Source organism: Protopterus annectens, chromosome 2.part0 (genome assembly GCF_019279795.1).
Source record: "Protopterus annectens isolate FY-2018-M chromosome 2.part0, PAN1.0, whole genome shotgun sequence".
NCBI classification, from domain to species: domain Eukaryota; kingdom Metazoa; phylum Chordata; order Ceratodontiformes; family Protopteridae; genus Protopterus; species Protopterus annectens.
The window spans coordinates 737,025,951-737,045,245 of record NC_056728.1 but is presented as its reverse complement, the minus strand read 5'-3'; the positions used below and the strand labels follow the sequence as shown (position 1 = coordinate 737,045,245).

The window sequence follows — 19,295 nt, the reverse complement described above, 5'->3', positions numbered from 1 at the left end:
TTTAATTATGAGTGACCAAAACCTAGAGGAAGATTTGTCTTATTATTCAGTTTGCTTGACAAACTGAATTCAGTGTTAAGAAACACTGTCACAACTCAACAACCTACAAAAACAAATGCTTGAAGGTATCACAATACTTAACATGAAAGCTGGATGAAGGGAAAGATATAAATGTAAGGGGTGGGCAGATAAGCATAATAAAAGAAGGGCAACTTGATTAAATTAGCTTCCTCCCTTGTTAGTGTATTTATACTTAATGTTGCCGTGGTCTGGTGGGCACATCAAAGTAAGTGGAAGATATTAAAAAGTGAGTTATAAGGTACTGAAAAAATGCCTACCAATCATGCCAGTTTTGTTTTATTGAATAAAAAGAATAATGTCTGTTGGATATATGACAGAGAGAAAATGAACTGCAAAATCAGGGAAATTACACTGATTTCATCATCCCCTGTTAATTATTCTAATGTGTGGCTAAGATTAAAATTACAGGATCAAACACTGAATGCTCTTATGAATCTAAAATTATCTCAAATAAAGAAGACTAAAACTATTTTTTTTTTGCAGGGAGAAGCATCCCTGCACACCCCACAGCCCCTGCTAATTATGCATTCCAGCTCTGGGATTGTACAACAGTGGGGTAAAGGCAAATTCCCTTACATGAATGCAATGTGATCTAATACAATATGCAATCGGCAAAAACTGCATAGAAATGAACGTTCGCTCATATTAGCATTCATTCTTATTTACAGGTTAGAAAATGTTCACTCATATGAGCATTTGCTCTAATTACCTGCAACCAAAATGACATATGGGTGAAGCTGGATATGATATTTTTATTTATTTTACATTTGTTAACCAGGGGTGTCTGACTGAGCTGAAAAGGCCCTTTTTCAGCAGAGGCCTGGGGTGAAAAGCTCCACAAAGAAAAATTACAGACACATTTAGTTATTTAGACATGATCAGTATACACACAAATTACAAGAGACATGTTTTTACAGTGGTATGCAGCACATAAACAGTTACAGTGGAGAGAACAAACAAAAAATATTAATTTTAAAAATAAAGGTAATTAACAGATTTGTGGTGTATAGCTGAAATTTGCAACATAGGTAGAATACATACATAGTACATAGGTACAGTACATACATGTAGATTAGCCAGTGTTTGTGAGTAAGTTTGTAAACTATTATCAAGTGCTATAGATTTAGTATGTATATGTTATCTGCTTTCACTAGCCTGGGGAGTAATCATGGCACTGCCAACTTTGCTTGAGATGTAGCCTGATGAGGTCTTTAAAGGAAGATTTGGATGATGTGTTTTGAATGCTAGTAGGGACAGAGTTCCATTTTTCAGCCAGTGAACTACTATATAGTGCATCTCCAAAGCTATTGTAGCTGTTGGTGACTTCTAGTAGTAGTTTGCTTGATGATCTAAGAGGCCTTTTGGCTGAGTGATGTTGTACTAGGTTTTATTGGGGAGGTAATAGATAGAATGACAGAGGCAGAGCTGATTGTAGGTTAGGAGGTTGGGCAGTTCAAGCCAGTGGAGCTGTCTCATAGCAGTACAGTGATGAGTTCTATATGAGCAATTTGCAGCAAAGCGGGCAATTCTGTTATAGCAGCCTTCCATTTTGCTTAGTTCAGTTTTGTTGAGATTAGTCAGAATGGGAGATGCATAGAGTAAGGTGGATAGAAGTTGGGAGCGAGCAATGGCTGATCTTGTGTTGTTGTTAAGACATGGTTTGATACGGTAGAGTGACCCCAGTTTGGCATGTACTTTTTTAATAGTTAAGTTGAGATGACTATCAAATTGTAGGTGGGAGTCTATGGTTATTCCCAATAGCTTAGCCGGTGCCACTGGAGCAATTGGAGTAGATAGTGAATTAACTGTTAGTGTTTTTGTTAGAACTGGTTATAATCATAAGCTGAGTTTTCTTTGGATTGAGGATAAGTTGGGCTTTGGTAAGGTAGTTTTCAATGTCAGAGAATGCTAGTTGAGTTGTTTGCAGGAGGGTGAGAATGTTTTGTGCAGCACAGATTAAGGTAGTGTCATCTGCATACTGAATTTAGATGCATGCTGACTATATGCTGCATATAGACTAGTAAAGAAAAAAACAGTCATGATAATGAGAGTATACAGAAGGAGATGAAACATACAAAGAAACAATTGAAAAAAGATGTAAAATGAGTGTGGTAATCAGGCTATATTGGCTTTGCAGGTCCCAAAAAACAATTTACTAGGGTTACTCAACAATAACTGTGACTTAGATGCACTCTTTATTGATCACACAGACTGGGTGGTAGAGGTGAAGTCTGTTTGAAGCAATGATGTGATAAAGACGCGTAAAAATGTAACAGTAATTACCTAACAAATTTATACAAATAATTAAAAATACTGTATGAAAACTCTTATACTAACCTCTACATTAACAGAACCTTATCAAAGAGAATAAAAATTAAAAATGGGACAAGGCAAGGATGCCCTTTATTCCCCTTCTTATTCAATCTATACCTTGAACTGCTGTTCCTATATATTAAACATAAAGTATATCATAACCCATCTCTCTTCAACTCTAAAATCTTTTGCACAGCTTTTGCAGATGATTTAAACATTTATTTCACCACTCCAGCATTGACATACCCAAATTATTAAAAGCAAATGACTTATTTCTCAGCCATATCTAATTATAAACTTAACTTAAAAAAACAATATTTTTCCCTTAAATTCTCCGAAACTATTATCGTTAATCCCATTTTAGACACTATTAAAATAAAAGACTCAACCAAATATCTTGAGATTACGTTTTTCCAAAAAAAAAAAAAACGATTTTTATCAAAATAATATTCTGAATAAATGGAATATGATAATGCTAGACTGCAGCAGATGGAACAATCTCAAAATGTCATTCCTATCCAAGGTCTCGATAATCAAAATTAATATTCTTCTCAGACTTATTTATACATTTATAACCACACAAGTGGTAATATATAACAAATTCTTTAAACAAATACACGTTTCTGGCCAAGTTCATTTGGGAGCCTAAAAAAAAAAACAAGAATATCATACCAAAAACGATCTCTATCAAAGCTGAAAGGAGGTTTAAATTTATCAGATTTTAAAATATATTATAACATTATCAATAGCAGTAGAATACTAAAGACAGCAGAATTTGCCCCTTCAACCAACAAATGGTCTCCTGTTTGGCTGAAAATATATCATAGCTATATCAAATCTCTACAAATTAATCCTAGCGCTCTTCCTTTTCTAACCACAAAAGATATAACAGCTTATAAGATCACTGACCGTATAAACACTTCATTATCGTACTTCAAAAGTTGTTCAGTTCCCTTGAACTTGGGCCAGCAATGGACATACTTCAACCAATCCATAATAACCCAGACTTAAAAATTAATAACTCAATGATAAATCTCAACAAGTACCCTTTATTAAAAGACTTGAGAATTTGAGATCTCTATCCTTACCACAACTTTACAATTACATACCTGAGATCTCAACTTAATTTACCAAAATCGTACACAATTATTTTGAGACAAATTAGAGAAGTATGTCCCGAACACCTTCAAAAGCCCAAATTAAACAAGGTGAATATAAACAATTGTGAAACTCTATGGAACACAGTGTTATCCAGGAAAAATGATATCCAACACATACAAATTAATAGTGAAGATCAAATTCCAAGATAATATACTTATTTCTATTGGTTGAAAAGCAACTCATCAATAACTGAACAACAAATAAACCAAGCTTTGACATTAACACATAAAGCTTTACCATTGAAAAAGTTAACTGACACACAATTCATGATCAACAACAAAGCATATCTTACCCCCTCAGTACTACACAAATTTAACTATTCTAATTCACCAAACTGTCCATAACAGGAAGCAGATCTAATTCATATGTTTTGGAGCTGCAAATGTGTATTTAAACTATGGAAATCATTAAAAATCCAACTGCAAAAGCAAGGCTATGAAAAAGCAACTCTTACATTGGAATATACACTACTTCACATTCCTCCCCCAGGAATATCCCATAAGCAAGCGACCATACATATCACATTATTTCTATTAATGAAATTATACATAGCATCCAAATGGTGGGACAGAATGAATATCAATTGGGCTGAATTAAAAAAGATGGCAATCAAATACATACTAGCTCATAAATGGGTAACTGATGCAAAAATAACAGTCTTAAAAACTAAAAATATGGGAACAGATATTTAATATACTGCTAGGTTAATTCACCCACATTATCATAAAGACACAGGCATTTATGTGCAAAGATATACCTACAAGATTTCTCAATAACAGGATAAGCTCGATAAATGAAAGTAATAAAATAACTGATGGCACTTTTGTACAGTTGTAAATATTGATGTTTCATGTTTTTGTTCAGATACTGTTCACTGTTATATATGTACCCAGTGCATTAATACTTTGTTGTTATTGCTCGATCTTTGTTTGTTCTGTACATTGAAAAATGCAAATTAAAAGATTTTTGGAAAAAAATGTAACGGTGATTAGATGAAATATGAAGGCATATGAAATTATTATGTGCAAGAACAGGATGTGATATATTAATTGATGCTGCACACCAGATAAAGTTTAAATTGATAAAACATAAAGGATGTATTGGATTTGACAATGGTTTGTATGATACAGTACTGGATAAAAAGGTAAATAGAGGGGAAAATATTATATTTAAAGAGAGGGTAATTCTAAAGAGGCACTGTTTGGATTTAATTTAGTGTTATCATAAGGCAATGTAATGGGTGGGTTTAAGGAGAGAGGTTGGAAAGTAGCATATCAGAACCATGGATAAAGAATAAAAGTTATGCTACAAATTGCAACAAGAAATAGTGTAAACTGGACTTAAGCATTAAAGGCATATAAGGATGATTAAAATATATTAGAAAAAGGGTGGATAAAAAAGATTTGTTGGATAATGAGACATTCAAGTCCCTCGCAAACAGTAAAGATATGAAACATAGACTAAATAAAGTATAAGTGATATATGATGTCTCTCCATGATGAATGCAATTATAATTGTTAATATGCATGCTTTGAAAATAGAGAAATTACATCACAGTGGCAGTAACAGCAGAGGCATGGGAAGAATACTGTTACTAATCACTGAAATGTAAATAATGTACATATGCTACTTTAATAACATCAATAAAAAATGTTGCTGCTTAAAAATCCCCAAAAATAGTAAATCTGATGGATGCAATGCTAATCTTGTAAACATATATAGGAAGATCATTCCTTACTCAGGAAATATGTTTAACAACATTTAATAATATTTTATCTTCTAATACTCAAAATTAAGCTCAGTAACATTGTTTAACAGTTTAGAGGTGGACAGCACTTAAATGTTAATTATGCAATATTCATGAAAAGGTTAAAACTACTCATCAGAACTTACGCCAATTAAAGTTTGTTTTGTCTGGGGAGGATACTCAAGAAAATATCATTAAAACAGCATGCAAATACCTCTTAGGGAAGCATTTACTCCATTTAGAATACAGAAAGGTTTTGGTCCTATTAGTTAAAAATATGCTACTTTAGTTATAAACAAATCTAAATTCCCATTGTTGTTTATAGCATTAATGTTACCATTATATAGTAACACTCCCTCAGCAGATAAATAAGATCATACAGATCCGAGTCTAATTCTATCACTAGATGTATAAAACAAAGTTGCCCACTGTACCTTATAGCCTCTGCATTAGCTATTGAACCATTAGCACCAAGTATTATGAAAAATGTAGCTACTTTTGGGATTTGAGTCCTCAAATTACATTCCTTGTTCAGAAGCATCTACCATACTCATTTTTTTTCTTTATGAGTTGGATAGGTATTTATTTTAATAATCAAAAATCTTCAGCAATTACCTTCTTATTCTCCCCTTCAGATAATCTCACTTTCAAACCTGTTATAAAGTGGTAATACATTAATTACAGAACTACTTGCCAATTTTGACACCTGAGGGAAAAGTGTGCGGAGAGGGGAACTGTCAATTAATCTTGGACTACAAAAAGATACTTTGAAAAAGACCTGCAATTTAGCTACTTTTTTGGTTGCAGCTGTATAACTCCTTAATATACTGTAAAACAAGCCCTGAGACACACTCAAATGAGGACCATGCAAGAAATAAAAGAATCAGTCCTTTTACAGTAGTTATAGAAGATGACAGTGACTGACATCATTTTTTGTTCTTCTTTTGGCTTTTCCTGGTTAGGGGTCGCCACAGCTGAACTCCGGTCCGGGTGACTGACACCAATCCCATTATATGTCAATGGGATGGCAGTGCACTACTACTTCCTTACGTCTAGCATGACTCATGTAAAGCAGACTTGAAATGGATTATGGGAAAGAGAAAGCTTTGAAGAAAAGCACGGTCATGTTGATCTGTCAGGCCCCATTGGCAGCCATTTTGCAGAAAACAATAAAATTCTATAAGAAACAGAGTGATTTTGAGGTGTTAAAATAGCTCAGAAAACAAAGATAGAGTGAAAAATAGATTTTTTTTTACTTCTAAGGTGGAGTTTTCATCTTAAGAGTTTCTATCTAATTCCTGATAGTAAACAGGCTAAAGTTCCCTATTTCCATCAAATAACAATTCCTTACATGTACTGTTGTTGTTGTGTCTTTCGGCTTTTCCCGGTTAGGTTAGTGGATCTCCGGTCCGCTAATGATTGGTAGTTGATTTGTACGTGCCGAGTTACCAGCCCTGACACACAACCTTCAACAAAGGTACGCCCATTCACGCATGTCTCCACACAGAAAACGCTCTAGCTGAGAATCGAACCGGACAGCGTCTTACTGTGAGGCGACAATGCTACCGCAGCACCACCACCGCGGTTCCCCTTACATGTACTGTATGCTTTGGAAATGTGCTTATTTTGCAATATTTTTCTTGTGTGGATCTTGTACATGTACCAAAGAAGTATTTAGGGCTGTTTAGATGTTTCTTCTACCTCTCTTATATTAGCGGTTAAACAGTTTATATCCTGCCTGTACTGAAATAAATGCATGCCCTAATCCACAATCTTTCTAAAGGTGTCCAAAGAATGCAAACCCTTTGTCTCAAAGCTATCTTCAGATTATGAATGGGAAGGAATCAGTGTGGTTCACAAACTCAAAGCTCACACAGAGGGCACAAAATAAAAGTCCATCTGAAATGCTCCATACTGAATAGAACACATTCTCAACCATTACAGCATACTGTGAACAAAGTATACTTTCTCTGAATTCCTAATGCAGCACCCCCATTAGGTTTCATCTCCCCCCGCCACTCCAACATTGCATTCCTCTTCACTAAGAATTTAAGTCTGGAGTAACTTCCAAAGAGACTGTATACGAAGTGGCCTCAGAAAATCATCAGTCAATGGTCGTTTGATAACTGATAGTTAAACAAGGAACTGACAGTCCTTCCCAATATTTAAATGTCTGCCAATTAAAGGACAAGCTTGATGTGTGTAATTTATGCAATTGTGACACAGACCTACACAAGGAGGCTGTACAGCATGTATAACATCGTAGGATGCAACATTATTTTAAGAGCAGTACACAAAGCTCTATAGGTTGGGCCCATCCCACATAGGAAAACAGCTCTTTCTGTATATCACCCTGAAGGAGCTCTATATTTGTCTTCCAGGTAACGGCAGCAGAAGGAGCAAACTTTAATGGTAAACTATGTGCAGCCAAATGTGCTGTACTCAAAATCAAAACAGTCTGAATAAGGAGCTTTATTTTCAATGGTAGACCACTACTGATTTTTTATTATTCTACTGACAGACTTAGGTCATTATAGATGGCACTACACATCATTTCTGAATAATCAGCCCTTCACATCAATTCCACCATTAGCATTTCTGCAGAACCCATGGAAAGGAAATCTAGCATAATCTGTAGTACCCCTTTTCATTGCGGATTCAGTTCACTTATAGCATCCATTATTAAATAGTATAAAACAATGCAACAAAACAGTACATTAGTTTATGTAGTAAATTTAAAAAGTGCTCTCAATAAGTCATAAACCTCCAGCAGAGGTGCTCAGGTGCATCTCTAGGGACCTCCTAATGTGGTTTCTGAGTGACACATGAAGTTGAAGAGGTAGTGAAATCCTCAGATCTAGGGCATGCTCGATGAAAGTCCATCTACCAGAAGTTTTGAAATGCATCCTGGGAATTACTAATAAGCTCTCCACTGTTTATTCACTTGCTGAACACAGCTGGGTGGGTGGGTGGGGGGGGCTAGTATTACATCATCGAATTCTATGCAAGATAGATCAGACTATTTTTCTGTGGTTATCTTTTAGAATTTATTACTAACCAAGGAACAGGGGTATGAAACAGTCTGCAAGTGTAACAAAACATTTGTAGTTAAGGAAACTTACATTATCAAAAAAGCAGTCATAGCCTTCTGGGGCAGCTTTCTTCAAACTTTCCTCCAAAGAGTCAGCTGTTTTGTAGTTGAACACTTCATCAAATCCAATATCCTTCAAGTACTGAACTTTCTCATCTGAGCCAGCACAACCCACCACTTTACAGCCCTGAAAGAAATTAGATTTGTTAACAGCAAACCATGTCAGTACTATTTGAGTTAAAAAAAAAAAACAAAAAAAACATCTATCTTCCTATCGCTGGCTTGCTGCAGAATTCTGCACCAAATTATTCACACTTTTATATATCAAATTAGATCCAAACAGCCCACTAACACTTTGCTAAATGTGCCTCTTGGTTTGTCTCCCCTTTTGCTGGAACATTTTCTGTAAAAATTGAAATTATGTACTTACCATAATGTCGGATCTTTGCCAACAAAGTCAACAAATACAATAGCTTGTACCAAACTGCTCCTTGGATTTGATCTGACCATTAGTAAATGCCTTAGAGCCTTGAGCTCCTCAAAATGTTCCCATAATCCAGTATGAGCTTTCCTTTTCTGATCTAGTTTGTGGCTTAGTGACCACATGTACAAGGAAAACAGCAACATTATTCTGAGAAATGAAAGAAAACATAATTTGGATGTGATATTGGATGGCTTTTGATGAAAAGGATCCATTGTTATGGTATGTACTGACCATTGTTATGGTAAGTACATAACTTCTATATCCTACTTCAGGATAGTTATGTTATGTGCTTGGGCTGAATCATGACAGGATGCCTTTTATAATTATAGCGCTTAATGTCCAATTTATAATGTTTTGAAAAGGTATGTAGAGCAGGCCATGTTGCTGCTGCACATGTCATCAATGGATGAATTTTTGAAAAAGGCTGCAGAGGTTGCATAAATCCCGTTTGTGGAATGGACCTTAGGATTTGAACCTAGGACCTTACTTTTGCTAGGACAGACAAGGGAGATTCAATCTGATAGTCATCTGAATTGTATCTGTGCAGCTCAATTATTACAGGCAAATTAGATGAACAAGTGGGTGTTCTTTCTGAAAAATTTGGTTCTCTCGGGGTTGAATTTGAGTTGTATGTGGATATCTAAGGTATACAGTAGATACTCTCCCTTGCCAGAATAAACTGGAAATAACAGTGGAAGGTTAACAGACTGGTTAATATTAATTTCAGAAGCCACATTAGGAATAAAAACTAGGTTATTTATTAAACTGACAAAATACAGTACAGTAAGAGATACACATACAGTTCTGAAATTCATCTAGCTGATGTGATTGCCACTACAAAAATTGCTTTCCTTGACCAAAACTTCAGGCCTGTAGATGAGGATAGTTCAAATGATGACTTTGTTAGTACTTTCAGGACTAAAGTTAAATTCCAGGGAGGAGCAGGGTCCTTAATGTGAGTGTAAAGAAGGAACACTCCTTCGAAAAAAAGCATTGTACAGCTTACGTGAGGCCAAAGCACTATTTTGTATCTGGGGTTCATAGGTTCATATTTAGGTGATTACTAAGCTAATGACCCAGAGGACTTTTTTTAGGCCTAGCCATTACTCCCAAATGTGAGAATCCAATCCTGTACCTTATGATTGCAAGATAAACACCTTAACCCCCTGGGATGATTAGATATCATAGGTAACTGTCCTTTGATGGCAGACTAACTGGAACCTGCTTCAAATAATGGGGGCAGAAATGTAAAATATCCACATTAGGATTGGAATTCGGATCAAACTCATGACCGGGGTCCAGATAGAAAAAAAGTCTCCATTTACTCTTATAAATCTTTTGAGAAGACTGTTTGAGAAGAAGGCAAAATGTAGGGATTACATTTTCTGAAAGGGGAGTATGTCTGGTCATTAGAAGATATGGAGAAGCCATGCAATTACCTTTAAAATGCAAGGGTTCTGGTGAGGTTGACCAGAGGGGTGCAAAAGAAGATCTACTTGTCGATCTAGAAGTCAAGGGTGCTTTATCAAATGAGGCCTGAGTAGATGAAACCAACCCTATCTGTGCCAGTATGGAGCAATGAGGGCTACGTGTGTCATTACTTGTGATTTGCAGGTTTATACTTTCTGTAGAAACTTGGATATTAGGGGAGGAGGAGGAAGGTTTAAAGAAGATGGTTGGGGTGGGGCACTGGCAGACTACATCATCACTGGGTGATGGGGTGAGTAGCTTCTGCATTTGGTATTGGAGGAAGAGGCAAAAAAAGTTGCAGCAAGGCTGGTCTAAGTGACTGAAAATCTCTTGAGCCACTAATGAGGTATTAGGATAGATCTGCTAAGCCTGTTTGCTACCCAGTTGTACTTCCCTGGAATGTGCACTGCCACCAGAAGTCGACCTGAAGTGAATGCTGTCTGACATAACTTCATGGCCTCTCTGCAAAAGGAAGAAGATTTGTTTCCACCCTATTTTAATGTATCAGACTATCACTTCCTAAGGCAAGAGGTCATGAAATTCCTGCAACATGAGAAGGATTGCTGTCATCTCCAGGATGTTGATGTATAGGCTCGACTCTGTTTCCGAACTCCAGGAACCCTGCCTCACCCTGGACAGGAGGCATCTGTGGTTACTAATGCTGTCCGAAAAGATGGAAAGAATGATTTCCCTGTCTGAAGAAATGGGGATATCAGCCACCAGTTTAAATGCTTGTCTGGGTCAAACAAATGGTGGCTAAAGGTGAATCTGTTAGCTGTGACCATTGTATGCATAGCATCCACTGGAAAATCCTCATGTGTAGTCTGGTGTAGTGCACCACTGAGATGGAGGGTGCTGTGACTCCCAGAACTTCTAAAACCAGCAGCACAGGAAAGATCTGATAATGATAAAGGACAAGAAACTGATTGCTGAAGAAGGTACCATCTTTCTGAGGTGAGAGACACTTGACATGAAGTTATGTGAAGATGGCATCTAACAGAATTAATTTGTTGAGATCAAAGCTGTGACTTTAGATAATTTACGGAGATGTCTAAGGATAGGCAGAACTGCAAAAATACTCTCTGGCTGTTAGTAATAACATTTTGGTTCTTGGATTGAGTCCAGTTGTTGAGATAAAGGAATACATGGATCCCTTTCAGACCCAGACGGGCTGTGATAATTGCCATGCCCTTGGTGAACACTTGGGGGGTTGCTGTGGTGAACCCAAAGGGCAAGGTTTTGAACTGGTAATGATCAGCCCCTATTTGAGAGAGCAGAAATCTCCTTGACTCCTTTACAATTTTAATGGGGAGGTAGTATCCTAGAGGTCTACACAGCACATCCAGTTGTTTGCCTTGAGGCAGGAAAAAATCACTTGACACAGTGACCATTCAGAAATGAGTCTCTTTTATAAACAGGTTCAGGACCCTGAAATGCAGAATTGGCTTTAGGTCTTTAATCTTTTTTGGAATCAAAAAGAATTGTGAATAAACACTTGATCCCCACTCTACTCCTAAAGGGCTGTTTGCATTTGGTGGAACATTTGGTAATGGCAGTTTCTGAAGTAATGGTCTTTGGAAAAATATGTTATAAACTTTAGATATAATTTATCACACACAACTGTGCTGTGTGTTATGGCCATCCATGCAACTAGGTGTAGAGATAACTGGCCTCCCAATTGCATCCAGAGATGGACAGTCAGACGAGTCTTCTGGGGTGCTGACTTGACCTTTATGACAGGAGGTCTCTGTACCCCTGGTTTTGTTGACCTTTGTGGAACCCTTTGACCGTTTGGTCAGCATCCATTAAAGGAGATGCCTCACCACTGCCATGCCTATTGGAGGGGGATGGGAGGGTGGCCTAATGGTTAAGGTGTTTGCCTTACAAACACAAGGTGCAGGGTTTGAGTCTCACAAGGGATAATTGGCTAAGCTTAAAATGGCTCGCAAGGACAGTTAGCTTAGTACTAACCTATGAACCTATGAACCTATAAATGGCTGAAACTGGGATTTCCAGAACCAAAGGGATTTTGGACCCTTCTGATTCCTAATGAAGGATCTCAGAGGGCTCTGAAACTGACTATCATGGCAGACAGCATCTTTCCATCTTGCTTGCACCTCGTCTGCTTCTCTTTTATGGCTGGACCAACTGCCCCATCAGTTGCAATGTGATACATGATTTGTGATCTTGAGCATGGTATTCCAAACTGTTTAGTAGAGTTACAGGTGACCTAAAATTTCCATATACTGTTTAGCAAGGACCCTTTGAAATCTATTCATGTAGGTCAAGTAATTTAACACACACAGAGCCAAAGTGCCTGAGCTGTAAACTTGGTTTGCCATTCTGTCAGTCACATTAGACTCCTTGTTTGGGGGATGGACAACAGTTGAACAATGGCTACGCAACAACTGGAGTCTACCAGAGGACCGTTAGACAAAAACTGGTGATCTTTAGGGGTACAAAAGACCTTATCAGGTTTTCAAGGAATGAATTCTGCTGTATCAAATTCCTGCCACTTCCTCCTGGTGACCAAATCTATGAAACAGTCAGCAGGAGAGACCACCCAAGAGGTAGAAGGGGCACAGCCGTATGCTTTGAAGAGCACTTCCTCACCATGAGATGATAGGTCTTCACCAAAGGCGACTTCTTCAGGGGGAACAGGAAAACCTCCTCTTTCAACTAAGTCAGTGCTGGATGTGATATACTCTGAGGGAAAGTCAACATGTTTCCTACGGGTTCCTAAGAGGACAACGAAAACGCATTATGTTGAATGTGTTTTCGATGACCTATGTAGAGCGAACAGGCAAAACAGCGAAGCGGCTGTTGAGCAAATTCTTTCCCTGGGAAAGAAGTCACTTGACCGCTTCGTTGTTTTGCCGTGTTCTGAAGTGTAGTGTGGTCCCTTGTCCGGTATAGCTCCCGAGCGTGATTGTGCAACAGTTACTGACCTTAGGGTTAGGGTGCGGGTTAAGGTAAATGCATATGTATGAAAGTGTTTACTGTTTTATATTTTGTGTTAAATGTATGGTTGAGTTACGTGTGTATGTGTTTTCAGTTGTTTACTTTTGTTTTGGGGGGGTGTTAGAATTAGGGTTAAGGTAAGTGTGTATGTGTTTGGAGCTGTTTATGTAAATGTGCGATAGTTACTGACCTTAGGGTTAGGGTGTGGGTTAAGGTAAGTACATATGGTTTAAAATGTTTACTTTTTTTTTTTTTTCGTTAAATGTATGTTTGGGTTATGTGCATATGTGTATTTAGTTGTTTACTGGATTTTGGGGGGGGGTATAATTAGGATTGGGTATGTGTTTTTTTTTGCGGGGGTTGGAACAGCGATTTCTTTCCCTAGGAAAGAAATCACTGTTCTTTGGATTCGAAATGTGTCAATGTAACATCGTTCGCTGTTTTAAGCATTTGATGTTGCAACATAGACCCGTTTCCTTTTACATGACCTCTTCCTAGGAATCTTTGGGTATGACAGGTTGGAGTCCACTGAAGAGTCAGCTCACACAGGCTACAACTCTCCAAAGGATAAAGCCCTGTTCTGTCCCTAGAAGAATTGATGAATGGGCTGACAAGCTTACTGATGGGCATCTTGGGATGAACCCAGTAACAAATTAAGTCCTGTAGATAGCCTGAGGGGGAGGCTACTGTCCTCACCATTAACTTAAAGGCAAATCCAGAGTCAGTCTGTCTGTCTGCATTGATGGACTACTTCTCAGAAGTGAATCTTCCTCCACTGAAGCGGAAGAGGATGGTGCTGAGGTAGGAAACCCTGATACAGTGGACTCAGACAACCATGAGATGGAGACTGAAACTGTCATAATGAATGCTGAAGACCCCCGGCACTGAAAACAGATCCAAGCGTGTTGTCCCTGAAGATGGTTACAAAGCCTAGATGTTGAGCATCTAGGCCCAAGACCCACTCAACACTGAAGGTGCTGGAGTCGAGTCCATCAGATATGACAATATTGACAGCAAAGTAGGAAAGGCTGTCTTGACAGGATGCAGGTGGACATTCATCTCCGAAACCATTGATGTAGAGACTGGCACTGAGGAATGAGCTGAAAGCATTAGGGGATGCCAACCCAATTTGTCCAGGTAACAGACGGGGATAGGATGGTGCCCATTTCCATCTGTATCTTCAGAAAAGACCCAGTCATTGGCTTCCAATCTGCTTTAGATGTGCTTCTAAAGGAGTACATAGACTTCACGGGGGGGGGGGGGAGTAGAAGGGGGTGGGGTTTTACATACCATGAAATGGGATAACTCCATTTCTGAAGAATGCCTGCTGCCCAACTTGGATGGAGACTTGTCTCAAATAATTATAGTTTTTATGACTGGAGATTTTTTGTTTCAGTGCTGTGGAGGGGAAAAGTCCGTACTACCCACTTCAAGAGCAGAGGACGGTCCCGACTCCTCAGCACTATACTCCCTCGACTTCTTGTCCTTTTTGTTATTTTTCTTTCTCTCTGGTTTACTGGATAACTCTGAGGGAAGGATACCTTTAATTATTAACATATTTTTCCTGTCCACCAAGGGATGTTGAAAGAAAACCTTTGCAAAAGGAGTAGTTTACTGTCAGATCCTCCGAGCCTGAGGAGATAACACACAACTGAGTGCATATTGTGGTGGGAGCACTTTTTGAAAGTCTTATCCATACTCTAAAATAACAACACTCCAACAATTTTACTTCTAGTAACTGTAACAATGTCTAACTTTGACATGAATGCCCTTTTTGTTTTAAATGAGAAATTGAGAAACACTAGGCAGCTGTCTATGCACAGAAGAAGTTAAGACACTTAACCCATCTAAGCGCATAAGAGGTTGAGGCACTTAAAGTGTAAACTATCTATCCTAATGATTACTAATGTCCATACCAAAGCTGTAAGTAACAACACGTGGAAACTGTTAAGTAATTACTTCAAAATACAGAAAATGTACAAAGCATTCCAGTGCCCAGGTTGAAAGCTAGGTTGAGAAAGTAAGCCTGGGCCTGAAGAAGATGATGCTTGGTTGGGGCGGTTAGGAGCCAGTTATCCAGATATGGAAATATCTGATACCCCTGCAGCTAAAGATGAGCTGCTACTAAAGCTAGATATTTGGTGAACACCCTGGGGGCTGTGGTGAGCTCAAATGGAAGCACCCAAAACTGGTAGTGACTGGTTCCCATCCTGAAATGTATAAAGGACCTTGAGCATCTGTCCATCTTGATGTGGTAGTACGCATCCTTGAAGTCTATAGAGCACATCCAATCGACCATCTTCAGGCGTGGTAAGATGGATTGAATCATCACCATCTGAACGTGGTGTGCTTCACTGACTTGTTCAGGTAGGTGAGATCCAGTATCACCCTGAGATCCCCTATCTTTTTGGGTACTAAAAAGAATCTGGAGTAAACTCCTGATCCAACCTGATTGGGGGAACCTCTTGGATGACTTTTTTGTAGCAACTTTCTTATTTCCTGGTCAACGTTCTTCCTCTGACTGGGTGGAACATTGGGGAGATGAAGTTTCTGCTTGGGAATGTCAGAAAAGGGAATGGAGTATCCTCTGGATACAATCCTTAGCACCCATTTGTCATGAGTGATGGCCTCCCAGGCTACTGGGTGCAAGGAAAATCATCCCCCGACTTCCTCCAGAGGAGGACAGTTGGGTAACCCTTCAAGACCACTGTAAGGACTTTTCTGGAGCAGGATACCATAATCCTTGATTTTGTGGACCCCATCGGCTGTGTAGGTGGCATATACCATTCTGACTGTATACCCCTCTGCCTCAGGGGGAGGATCTCCCTGAGGGTTCTGGAAAGAGCCCTGTGACTTCTGAAACCAAGCCTTTTTACTGCCAAGCTGATTCCTAGAAAAAGTTCACTGTGGAGTAGAAAAATGGATCCTGATAGTAGACAGGGTCTTACCATCTTTCTCACTCTGGATCAGGGTGTCATGTATCATATGCCTAAACAAGGTGGAGCCATCAAAGCAGGCATTAATGAAGGACTGCTTGAAAGGCTCCACAAAATCGTACAGCCTCATCCAGGCATGACGCCTAATGGCAATACTAAAACCGGCCGCCCGTGAGGTACCCTCCTCAGCATGAGAGATAAGCGTCATGGATGCATTAGCCAGGGAATGTAGGGTGGCCAACCTAGAGGAAACAGACTCTCGCTCCTGAGCTAGAAATTTCCTTAACTAAGTCCCTTTGTAGCCTGGTAAAATGAGAGAGGTAGTTCAGCTCCTGAAGATCAAAAGTAGATGAGATGTAGACCCTCTTACCATATCTGTTCAGAGCCCGGGATTCACTATTTAGGGGTGTGGACAGAGGAGCTTTCCTGAGCAAGCTTCTTCTTGGTGGCTGAGACCACAACCAAGGCATCTACCGGGATATCCTTTGGTCCAATACTGTTTATCAGCTGGGGCACTCAAAATTTTATCAGCACACTTGGGGATGGGTTCTACTGTATCCGGTTCCTTCCAAGCCCTCGACACCAGTTGGATCAGGTCAGCTGGCTGGACACCCAGGTGGTAGATAGGCTGGCCCTGAAAGCTTCCAAAAACACCTACTCCTCCAGGGAAGTGGTTTGGGAGAACCATCCACCCTTCTGGCAAAGGATTTCAAGGATGTCTCCAAAGGGTGGAGATTTGGGAGACCCTTCACCTTCTTGGAAGTTGTTATCCATGGTAAGGGATTCCACAGGGGAATCCACATGCCTCCTTTTACATGGTCTCTTCCAACGCACCTCCTCAGGAGGGCGGTCCAGGGAGGTATCAGAAGAAGCTTGGGGATCCACTGAGAGAACAGTGTGGAGGCTTTCCGGGACTGGCTGTCCATGTGGTAGCTCAGAGGTCTTTGGCAGAGTTCCAGGGTGGGATGGGGGAGGTTCCATTATGGTAGGTGCCAAGGATCTCTTGGGATCAGAGAGGACCCACCACCTCAAATGTGGAAGGACTCCGAACTACCTGGAGCTGTCTCACCCGGGTTGAGGCCACAGGGGCAGACGTGGAGCCAAGCTGTCAAAGGCCGAGGCCTCAAGGGGAAGAGATGGCCCCGAGATCTTCGGAGTCAAAGTCAACCCCCCGGAACTGACTTTTGACACTACTGTCCTGAGACACACTTGGAAGAGAAGCAGCTGGAGCCAAGTAAGTTGGAGAGAATGTTGGAAGCGAAGAAGAAATTTCTATTTTTGACACCCCGTCACCGTGACCCAATGAAACTGACAATTCTGAAATGGAAGGACAAATTGGAGAAGGATCTACAGGCTGGAACAGGGATAGCCTCAAGGATCCAGAAGCAGATGGGATGAACACAAGCCCCATCTGGATCTGTGTCTCGAGGAACTGCCTCATGAGTTTGCCCACATCCCTAGAGGGCAGGCTTCGAGAAGACCTGGATAAAGCCGAGGAGGGAGTTCGAGGAGATCTCCACAGGAAATGGGTCGGAGATCTTCCAGGATGCACTGGCAGAGAAGCCTCTGGCTCTGACACAACTGGAGCCAACACCCAGAGAATGCCACTTGGCTCTGTAGCCTTGGAGGAGGAACGGGGTGGAGAAGAGGAGCTAAGAGAGTTCAGAACTGAGTGACTCTGTTCCAAAGACTTTGTTTTCTTCTGCGGAGGTTCCAAGAATGACAGCATGGGTGAAAGTCTCCTGGACTCCTGGACTTCTTGGGTTTCTTACCCAGGGGTTGAGCCCCTGATGAGGAAGGAGCCCCTGAGTTGGTGGAAGGAGGAAGCAAGTCCTTTAAAATGAGCTTGCTTCTTCTATCAGCCAGAGCCCAGGGGTGAAAAGCCCTGCATACATCACAAGGGGCTTCCAAGTGGAGAGGACCCAAACATTAGACACACTCCCCATGGGAGTTAGATAAAGGAACCTTCCACCAACAGGAAGTGTATTTTATGAGCCCTAAAGGCTTCTGATCAGCCATAGGGAAAAGGAAGAAAGGGTGCCAAACAGAAGACAAAGAAGAAGAAACTTTTTTTTTTAAAGTAGAAAAGACTAAGGGAGAGAAAACCCAAGCTCTAGAAAGATAAAAGAGAAAATAGAAGGGTAGAAAATAGACAAAAAATTAGAAAAGAAGCTCAAATGAAACTCACTGCTGAAACCAAGTGCAGCAAATGAGATTTGAGGTGGCGTGGGGGAGCATGGTATTGTGGGTAGGGAGGAGGAGCTCATGTTTGGATTCTTGAGCTGTGTGAAGGTGGCTGGTCGGTCCTGAGGATCGGAATAGAGTCCCTCAAGTTAATGGAATGAGTTGGACATCATCAGATCTCAGCATTTCTTTCGTGTTTAGTAATGCTTCCTCCAATGTCCATCTATTAATTCTGTACAGAATCTTCAGGTGTTCACACCTTTCAAGTGCAGGAAAGTTAATCCATTCCTGTGTTCTGAGTCATTCAAGTGTTAGTACCTGTTAAATACAGAAAAGTTAATCCCTGCCTGTAGTCTGCATTATCTAGGTGTTAGTAACTTTCAAATACAGGAAAGTTAATCCATTCCTGTGCTCTCTGTCATCTGTCTCTGTAGTTGGTCCCAGTAATCTCACAGCAGCACTGTTCCCTGATATGTAGCTATCCACGTCCTCTCTTGTTGGGTATTGCCTCTAACATGCAGGGTATGCTATTCAGAAAAAGTAACCAAACTGCATATCTACAACATTAAACAAGCTAGTTACCTCTTAAGAAAGATTAGGATTTTCTGTAACAATTACACCTAGTTGCAATGTGGAAGGGGCAAAACTATTTTACAAACACTTTTGTAAAGGTTCAAGAAGAAGGATTACTAACTACAAGTGATTTGATTGTTTCATGTCTACCCTGAAATAATAATCAGAAGGCATGGGTAGGAATTAAAACATTAGGACATTTTGTGTTTAAGATAAGGTGGCAAAGACTACAAAAAGCTCCAGCAACCTCTGGAATTTTTTAAAGCTCACAGATGGGGATGAGCAATTCTCATC

The 19,295-nt window shown here is 39.8% G+C and overlaps 1 protein-coding gene across 2 annotated transcripts in view; it reads right to left on the bottom strand.

The window, feature by feature from the left end:
- Window positions 1-19,295, bottom strand: part of LOC122793217 (prostaglandin reductase 1-like) — a 660,880-nt gene that overhangs the window by 236,078 nt on the left and 405,507 nt on the right. For both annotated transcript variants that reach the window (XM_044061056.1, XM_044061057.1), the window contains exon 7: window positions 8,425-8,580. In XM_044061056.1, the coding sequence (XP_043916991.1) occupies window positions 8,425-8,580 (156 nt within the window). The remainder of the gene's footprint in view (window positions 1-8,424; window positions 8,581-19,295) is intronic.